Source organism: Myotis lucifugus, unplaced genomic scaffold (genome assembly GCF_000147115.1).
Source record: "Myotis lucifugus unplaced genomic scaffold, Myoluc2.0 scaffold_34, whole genome shotgun sequence".
NCBI lineage: Eukaryota > Metazoa > Chordata > Mammalia > Chiroptera > Vespertilionidae > Myotis > Myotis lucifugus.
Window position 1 is genome coordinate 966,189 of NW_005871082.1, and position 9,941 is coordinate 976,129.

The 9,941-nt window shown below is 51.1% G+C and overlaps 1 protein-coding gene across 4 annotated transcripts in view; it reads left to right on the top strand.

Moving 5' to 3' along the window:
* The window catches only part of ADCK1 (aarF domain containing kinase 1), a 108,618-nt gene that overhangs the window by 35,962 nt on the left and 62,715 nt on the right, over positions 1-9,941 (top strand). For 3 of the 4 annotated variants that reach the window (XM_006086962.3, XM_023752493.1, XM_014454231.1), the window contains exon 4: positions 3,524-3,727. In XM_006086962.3, the coding sequence (XP_006087024.1) occupies positions 3,524-3,727 (204 nt within the window). The remainder of the gene's footprint in view (positions 1-3,523; positions 3,728-9,941) is intronic. The other variant, XM_023752492.1, reaches the window with a different exon arrangement.

Sequence of the window (9,941 nt, forward strand, 5' to 3'; positions counted from 1 at the left end):
CCCTCTAGGGCCGAGGGGTAGTGAACCAGGACAAAACTGAAGACTCAGCCAGGGCTTCCCACCTGCAAAGCTGAGCTGCCTGGGTGGTGAGGAGAGGTGGAAGGCGTGGCCCATGGGGGCAGCCTGCCTGGTGGCGGAGAAATTGGCTGGAGCTGATGTGTAGGAGAGGCCTGCTGGGTAGTCAGAACACTCGCTGGAGGGTGTGGGTCTGAGCTGCTCCATGGGAGGGGCCCACGAGGTGGAGAAATTTATTGGGGATGGCTGGTCTGTGAGGGCCACTGAAGTGGGCACTCCCAAGCCACTGACCTGCTGGCTCTTGTGCTGAAGACGGCGCATTGGGACCAGCAAGGGAGAATCCTTGCTCTGTTGTGGCCTCCACTGTCCCTCCAGAGCCCTGTTGACAAAGCCCAAAAGCCATCATCTGACAGGAGAAATGACACAGGGTCCTGCTCCAATGTCACAGTTCAGGGCAAAGAGGGTTGATTTGGAGCTGAGAGGCATCTGTTCATGAGTGGCACATACCCTGCTTCTCCTGCCGGTAGCCAAGCTTTTCCTCAGATTCCAGCCTTTTTGGGCCTTCCATCCGTGAGCTCCCACGGTGGATCCCACTGCCACATGTCTGTCGGGTCTCCCCTCTGGTAGAGGGCACAGCACTCAGCCTGCTGTAAGTCCCAGTGAGTGCACAATGGTTGATGTCTTTACTGCAAGGGGAGGAAACAGGGGGTGTGTCCTTACCCTATTTTCCAATCCTCTGTTCCATTTGGTATTGACCCTGGAACAGCTTTGAGTGGGGGCTGAGTGGGCCTCCTTAGGGTGGGGGGTGGCTGCTGGGTGCCAGGGCAGCCTCACCGGAGCGTCTGGCTGGACCTGGGCTCTGGTCACACCTTGCTTTAGAATTAATGGGTTGTGGATGCCTTTCTGGCCACCTCATATTCTGCTGTTGAATAATGTGACCTCTCCTTCGCTGGGTTGGAATTGGGGGACAATTACTTGAGCTGCAAAAAGTCATCCTATATAATAAAAGCCTAATATGCGAAGTGTCCGGTCAACCAGTCAGCTGTTCAACCAATCAAAGCGTAATATGCTAATGATGTGCTAAGGCCACTCAACCGCTCACTATAATGTGCACTGACCCCCAGGGGACAGGCAGTTGACCGTGCACTGACCACCAGGGGGCAGACAGTCAACCAGTCGACCAGTCACTATGACGTGTACTGACCACCAGGGGGCAGATGCTCCAACTGGTAAGTTAGCTTCCTGCTGGGGTCTGGCCTATTGGGACTGAGTGAGATGGGCTGGACACGCCTTGGAGCCCTCCCGTGGTTCCTCCCCAGCTGGCCAACCTCCTGCATCCCTTCCCAGACTCAGTTGTGCACTGGTGGGGTCCCTCACCTGGCCTGCGCCCTCTCACAATCTGGGACCCCTTGGGGGATGTCGGAGAGCTGGTTTCAGCCCAATCCCGCAGGCCTCTGGTTTGTTTATAGCAGCCTGGACCCTTGTATTGTGAGGATGTGCCCAGTTCCATGTTTGACTGTATTAACCTTCTTTGTTGCTTCCTTAGAACAAGGGTTTGAGTGTGGCCTTGGCCAGCCATCGCACTACTGACCTTATGTTCCAAATTCTTTTAATATGTTTTTATTGATTCCAGAGTGAGAAAGGGAGAGGGAGAGGGAGATAGAAACATCAATGATGAGAGGGAATCATCCATCGGTTGCCTCCTGTATGCCCCCTACTGGGGATCAACCGCAACTCGGTCAGGGCATATGCTCAAATTCTTAAAATAGAGCCCTGGCCAGTGTGGCTCAGTTGGTTGGGCATTGTCCCATGCACCAAAAGGTTGCCAGTTCGATTCCTGGTCAGGGCACATGCCCGGGTTGCCAGCTCGATCCCCAGGCGGGGGTGTGCAGGAGGCAGTCTATCGATGTTTTACTCTCACATCCATCTTTCTTTCTCTCTCCTCTCTCTTCCTCTGTGTCTAAGAAGTCAATAAAAATATATATATAAAAAAGAGAGAGTCTATCCCATCCCTCACAATCCTTTAATTCATGTAGAGTGTGCTGTCAATCCTTAATTCTCTTTTCCCTATAATCTCCTATCTGGGAAAGAAGCTCCTCCATGGCCCAGCTTGGATTAGTATCCACATCAAGGCTGGAGGATTCTGCCCAGGGGAATGGAGTCATGTGCACAGGTTTCCCTGGGAGTACCTTGGGCTGGGAGGCAGAGGTGTCCAGCAGAACCAGCAGTGGGGGTCCCTCAGGGCTTAAGGATGTCTTGCCTCTGCCTGGAGTCTGTGGCATCTGCTCTGTTGTAGTGGGAGGGGGCAGATAGGCTTTCTGGCTGCTGGGATGAGGATGTTCAAGGCTATACTATTCTCTTCGTAATTTCTAAAGTAATAGTTTTCTGTGTAGTTCACTTGGCAACTAATTATATGGGATTTTTCAACATTTCTTCCATGTTTGTTGCCTACTGTTATTTAACTCTTCATGTGGTTCATTGCCTCCAATATGTACTTAATTATGTCAGCATCTTTCATAGTACTTAAGAGAGGGTGAGTCCATCATAGATGGTCACCCTCTCTTGGTTGACTTCATGGGCAGAAGAGGTACAGGGTTCCCACAGGGCACTGGACTCCCTTGCCTTCACTGTGTGCTCATGGGCCCACCATACCTCAGAAGCTGTAGCTCCAGGAAGGCAGGGCCCTCAGAGCTCCCAGACCCTCAGCTGAGCTGGGTGATGACTGGGGATGCACACCCTGGGGCTGATACCCACCTCCCAGCACTGGAAGGACAGATGGGCATCAGGCCGCAAGTTAAGGCTGCCCTGTCCTAGACAGCCTGCCCAACGGCCTGCTCCATGTGCCAGGACACTTTTTGCTCCAGTTAATATGAGATCACTGCAAAAGTTTGCTGAGTTGAAAGAGCTCTAGGTTTGGAGTGTTTTCTAGACTTAAAAAAAATTATTAGCTACTTCTTGATAAGCAAACCATCTGAGTTTCATATCTTTAAAGATACCCATACCTGCCTCCCTGAGCTGCTATAAGAACGAAGAGAGCCCTAGATGGTTTGGCTCAGTGGATAGAGCGTCGGACTGCAGACTGAGGGGTCCCAGGTTCGATTCCCGTCAAGGGCATGTACTAACTCGATGTACCCTTGAATGAATCATTAGTAGATGAGATTTGGTTAGAAGCCTTGAACAAACACTCATTTCTGAGGGAGTGGGGTCCAGACCAGGTAAGTTTGTTGGAAAGGAGATTGGAAGCATCTGGCCATATGAGAAGGCCAGCCTTGGTATGAGGTTGCAATAGACTGTTCTGGGTACCATGACTGAAGGAGAACACTGAGAGAAGAGGTGAATGAAGGTGTGTGTGTGTGTGTGTGTGTGTGTGTGTGTGTGTGTGTCTGTGTGTGTGTGTGTGTGTGTGTTCTGAGGGTAAATCAGGGTTTCCAAGCAGAGGGGCAGAGGGTCGATGCCCACTGGACAGGGTGCACTCACACCTCTCTGGTCTTGGCCTGTCTCCCTGCAGGTGCACCTCCGTTCTGCCCGGCGTCTCTGTGAGCTCTGCTGTGCCAACCGGGGCACCTTCATCAAGGTGGGCCAGCACCTGGCAGCCTTGGACTACCTGCTGCCTCAGGAGTACACCAGCACACTGAAGGTGCTGCACAGCCAGGCCCCGAAGAGCAGCATGCAAGAGGTCAGCCAGGTCATCCGCGAGGACCTGGGCAAGGAGGTACCTGCCTCTGCCAGGAGGGCTGGGCCCTGGGACGGTATGCTTTTGAAAAGGCCCTGGTAGATTCTCGCTGCCAGGTGCTGAGGACCCACTACTAGTGCAGAACCACACTTCACGCAGCTTTCAGTGCTCAGATCAAAGAGGTTAGAAGGAACCAGTGTTTCTCAGTAAAAGATATTAGTTGGACCATATGAAAGGAATGATATTCTACTGCAACCTAATATGATTGGTTCAACCTAGTAGTATCTATCAAGTATTGAGGGTTTCTCATGTGCCGACACCTGTGCTGTGTTCATTCCATGTACTGTCTCACTTAATTCTCACGCAAACATATGCAGTAGGTACTGCCATTAACCCCATTTTGCAGAAGAGGGATGGAGGCTTAGGTGCTAAGGTAAAATGTCCAAGGGCACTTTAATATGTGATTCCAGCATACTGCTCTCTAATCCTGTCAGCGGGCTGTCCAAATCATTCGGTGCATTGGCTTTCCCGGAACATCTGTGGCAGGCAGCCATCAGCCTCTGCTAGATTACCTCTAGTGATGGGAAGCTCATTCTCTCATCTGCTGCCCTCGGTGGTCTCTTCTTTTGTTAGTCATCTCTAATTATAAAAGTTCTTCCTCCTAAGGCCTAAAACCTGCCTCCTCAAACCTCACTTTTCTGATCTTTATTCTGACACTTAGAGCAACAGAGAAAGGGGCAAAGGGTCCCTCTGTCCACAGCTCAGATCTTGGACTTATGCTAGTGATCTGCAGGATGTGTGGACCCTGAACTGGGCACAGTGACATGGGCCCTCGCTGGCCTGTTCTGGTTGTCTTGCTTCAGGGGACAGGGAGGGGCTTGAGTAGCTGTCTGCAGGTTGCTGAGCTGTGGGTCAGGCCCAGCCCTACAAATTGTGTGCTATAATCTGAGGGTACCTCAGCTATCTCTACTAAAAAAACTTCCTCTCTGCCCTCACCTATTACTCTATTTGCAATTCTCCTCTTTGATAGAGAATCCTTTGGGTCTTCTAGAATTTTTTTCTGAGCAAAATAATCTTAAAGTCAAGCCCTGAGCAGCTAATACCTTTCCTGAGATGAGTTTACAGCCTTTGATGCCTCCCATTTGCCAGGTCCACCCCATCCACTTTAACTTGCCCATCCGTTTCATGACTAAGTCTGGGTCAGGCACAGTGGCTTTAGAGTTTGGGCTCTAGAGCCAGGAGTGTGGACCATGCACAAATTATTTATCTGGCTCCTCACTTTCCTCATCTGCAAGATGGGAGAGTATGTTCTCATAGTGTTGTTGTGAGGATTAGACGTGATAATGACTATAAAGTGCGTTTGTGCCATCCCTGACCTGGAGCAAGTGCTTGACAAATGCTAGTTACTACTCACACCCACCGTGTACCCTTAGCCCTCAGTGCCTATGCATGGTCTTCTGTCTGCCTGCAATGTCTTACCCCATCCTCTCCCTGTCAAGGGAGTCCTTGTATTTCTAGACCATTCATCCATCTATCCACCCATCTGCCAAATGCCAGGCACAGTGCTGAGTGTCCTGACCAAAGCCCAGCTCTCCTGTGAAATCGTCTGTGATCTCTGCACAACGTTGCTTCCTTTACTCATGCACCTTGTGGCTTGGTTAGTTATATCTAGGAGGTTCCACTGCAGGCACTAAAGTCTTTGGGGAGAATATTCTTATGGTCCTTTTACTCTGTATTTACAGTAGGTGCCAGTGTTTGTTTAATGAATCATTGGACGAATGAGGGACAGCTTCTCGGGATGGAGAGTCAGGGCAGAGGCTTCATAAAGACCACCTGTTCCATTTCTTTGGTCTGCATGGAGCTGGCTGGCTATTTGTCCCTGAATGTAGAGCTGGTATCGGATGCCCAGCATCCAGCCAAAGAGGTCCCACTGGCCTAGAGGGGGCCTGGATCACACAGGAGGGGGAGCATAGAAACCTTTTGGATTTCTTTCCCACTGAGGAACATGGGGGAGATTGAGCGAAGGTGAACCCCAATTTAGGGCTGGGGTCAGGAGCAGACTGCAGGCTGGGAGGAGCAGGGTTAGGATGGAGGGACCCCTGGCAGAGGGGACAGGATTGGCACCGTGCAGGCTCATGCATGGCTTTGCTTCTTGCCAAGACTCTTGGCTTCCTGCTTCCTATAGCACGAGATTCACCCCCAAATTAAAACTAAATAAATCACTGTAATAACAGTGTGAAGAGCATCATTGCTGGCATGTGGCAGCTCCGTGCGGGTGGCTGCGAGGGAGGAAAGCTAGCAGATTAACCCTTGGAGGTTGACTTGTCTGTGGATAAAGACCCTGATGGTCCTTTTACCCTGTACCTACAGCCCCAGAACAGTATCTGGTATATAGTAGGTGCTATCGTTTGTTTAATAAACCAATGGATGAACGAGGGACAGGAGGGAGGCTAGAGCAGGTCAGTGGCTCTCTCTAAGCCATGATGAAGCGAGATGAGAAGTTTGGGGTGTCAGCAGTCATGGTGGACCCACCCAGCCGGCCAAAGGATGTTTGGGGTTGGAAGATTTCACCTGCATCTTCAGGGCCTCTTCTCCAGGCCACCTGGCCAAGTAGTCCTGAGTGTGGTGGCCTGTGGCTCTGCCCCATGGGTTGTCTTGAGCCCTCTGAGAGAGGGCAGCTGATGACAAGGTCACGGTTCTGTGGGGGCGTCCCTCACAGCTGGGAAGCTCAGAAACCTCTGGTTTCTTACCCCGGCCCCCACAGGCACACAATCTAAGGCTTCCCTCCCATTCCTCCTCCTCCTCCCACCCGGGAAGATGGCATTTGTTCCCTGTGACACACTTTCTCAGTCTGTGGGTGGAGGGAGGGGAAAGGGGCTGTGCGGGGAGCAGGGTAGGTGGGTGTGGGGGTGGAGGGCGGGGAAAGTCACTCACTTTGCATTTCCCTCCTCCTCAGTCCCTCCTGTGACACTTCTCAGGGAGCAGCTCTCCTCCCAGGAAGATGTTTAAGCAGCCCCTCTGACCCTGGGCTCCATGACTGCCCTGGGACCCTCAGTGGGAAGGTCCATTTCCTCCCTGGTTTCAGGAGTGTGGTTAACGGAAGCTGATCTGGAGTCCTTGGATGAGCTCTGAGGTTACCTGGAACTCAAAGACAGCGTAGCATCCCTAGATCTCAGACTGGAAAGAGGGACGGGTGGCTCTAGGCTGGTATATTCCAGCCTGGGCTGGTTGGTCACAGCTATGCCTCTTGGGACCCTCCCATTAGCAGCGACCTTAAAGGGTCACTAGTGTTCTCAGACCACTCCCTGTCCCAGGCGGATAGGGCTGGCCCTGAGAGGTGTCCACACATGGGAGTGGGGGGTGAGAGTGAAGTTGTGTGATTTACAGTCGGTTCTGGATCAGTCCAAGTCCCTGGGCTTCAGCCAGTGTGAGCAGTGTAGAGGTGAGGGCAAGTGAGGGGATACCATCCTGGCACAAGGATTGGCGTGGGCAGGAAGTGTGTGGCTGGGGGGCAGGAACCACAGAGCTAAGGGAGGGGCCTGTGAGCCATAGCAAGACCTCAGATCTTCTGATACCCAGGCCAGTGCTTTGTCTTCTATGTAACAAAACTGTCTGGCAGAAATCCTTTTGGAAATCAGTTTTCTATGTGTTTGTGTGTGTGTGTCTTAGAAGTTTCTCAGCTAGTGTTACCAGAAAGAATCTTACTTTTTACTTTTTCTTTTGAATGCTAGGCTTACGTTTGGAAGGACAGGTCCTGGGAAGCAATCAGGAGCCTGAACTCTAGGAGGTGGGGTCGTTTCTGCAGCCTCAAAAGTGACCTGGGTCTGGAGTGGCTTGGGGATGGCCTCAGGCTTGGTCTCCTGACTGCCCTTGGGGCTTCGGGTCCAGGTGCGGTGCTGACCTTGGCCAGCAGATGGCGTCTGAGCCTGAGAATCAGGGAGGGGTGTTTAGGATCTGGGCCTTCCCTGCTGTGGGGAGCCCTGACGGGTAGATGAGGCTCAGGTTCTTTCTACTCCTGGGCATGGTCCATGCTGTGGAAGGAGCCCAGGCCGACACCTCTGCACCCTGAGTGGGACAGACACAGGCCTAAGCCATGAGGCCGTTGGCCATTTGGCTCTGAGCTGAAAGGCCTGGTAGAGTTCTACTCATCCTTACACCTTCCCCATCTGGGTTAGGCATCTTCTGAGGTCCCCATCCAGACTTAGCCTGTAGTTCTGTGGTTCAACACCTTTCCCTTCATTCTTCCATTTCTTGTCTCTCTTTGTTATACAAACAACTGGCATTTAGTGAAAAGGGCACAGTGCTGAAAGCTGTGGGTACAGCCAGGACCTACTTCTGTCCCCTGTAGTCTGGGGTCATTGAGAAGTACATTCATCACTGTAATACCTGGCCATGTAAGTACCCATGGAGTTTGCAAGAGAGAAAGGGAGTGTGTGTGTGTGGAGGGGGAGTAGGAATGGGACAAGGAGAGGGAGAGGTTACATTTGGGTGGATGGAGGCTTTTTGGAGCAGGTGGCATTTGACCCAGGCTTTCAAGGATGAGTGAGACTAGAGGAGATGGAGGTTGGAGGAAAGGATTACTGAGTAATGATTAATGAGATGGGCTAAGCAAAGGTGCAGGCACAGGAAAGCATAAAGCACAGAGAGTGCATGGCGAATGGTCTTGTTGACTAGAATTTGTGGAGCTGAGGTTGCAAAGTTGGGGCTGAAGTCACATTATGAAGGGTCTTTGAATGTTCTTTTCATAACGTGAGCCTGAGGAAGAGGAAGACTTGGAGAAGGATCTGAGCTAAGTAGGATGGAGTGGGACAGATTTAGTAATATGGGACATGAGCTCATCCTTTATAGGTGGGGAAGGTGGAGGCGGGAGGTTTGTGGTTTGGTAGAGAGCTTGGGGATAGGAGTTACAGGGGAATTTAGGAAGAGATGATAGAATTGTTGACTGCACTGGTACAGTTATCTTTGGTCATGGACACAGCATATCCCTCCTTCTTTCCTTCTTCCCCAACACATACGGAAAGTCCAATATCACTACAATACATTTTAGTAAATAAGATTCAGTTTTGTTTATTGTTCTGGAATATAGTTGTATCAGATAAGGTTCTTTCTAGCTTGGAGATTCTATGAAGAACCCAAGGAAATGAGGTCAGCTACTGGAGTGGAACATAAAAATATCTTTGTTAGGGGCACTGCTTGTACTAATGGTGGGATATCAGGATTTGACTTGCGTACTCTGAAGCATGTTTCCTTAGTCTTTTACCCTTGAGCTCTCTCATGGGGTGGGGATCTAGACTTGACTTTGTTTTGTAACTTCCAATACTACCCAAGGGCAGTGCTGGGTGTTGTAGGGGCTCAGTATTCTTGATGCACCATTTGACCGGAGTGGCTATGAAAATGCAGAAGAGAACTATCATGCATCAGACTGCACACCCTGTTGTTTCATATGAACCTGTAGGTACAGGTGAAGGCTGACATTTTTGTCTTGTTTCAGTCAAGGAAGAGCAAAAGTTTAGAAAAGACAAAAAGAAGCCCTTCCTCCAAGAACACCAATTGTTTATCAAACTTGGCGGAGTGGCAGAGAAAAGACACTCATGGCATCAGGACTAGCAGGAGCAAAGGTAGACGGTGGGAGGTGTGGCAGGAGGCCACCTGGCCTTTGCAAGGGGCTCCTGGTGGTGGGAGAACTGGGTAGGGGGCAGTGCAGAGACTGGAGCAGGGGCTTTTGTGGAGGCCTCAGGGCCGCGGGACAGGGTGGCAGGCATAGATCAGGGGTGGGGAACCTTTTTTCTGCCAAGGGCCATTCGGATATTTATAACATCATTTGTAGGTCATACAAAATTATCAACTTAAAAATTAGCCTGCTATATTTGGTCAGCCATTTAATTAACTCACTCTTGATGCCTTGGCAGGGCCTGACCAAATGGTTTCGAGGGCCAGACATTCCTCACCCCTGGATAGATAGTGATGGAAAACTCTGGGGTGACCCTTATCATCTCTGTAGGTCCGCACACAGGGCCTCTGCTGGAGAACTTTGTGAGAACTAGGAGAAGGTGGCCCCTCTGGGCATCCCTTCCTCTAGGCCAGTGATCGGCAAACTGTGGCTTGCGAGCCACATGCAGCTCTTTGGCCCCTTGAGTGTGGCTCTTCCACAAAATACCACGTGCGGTGCGCACGCACAGTGTGATTGAAACTTTGTGGCCAATGTGCAGAAAGTCGAATTTTGGGGAAAGACCACCCTCAAGGGGCCCAAAGA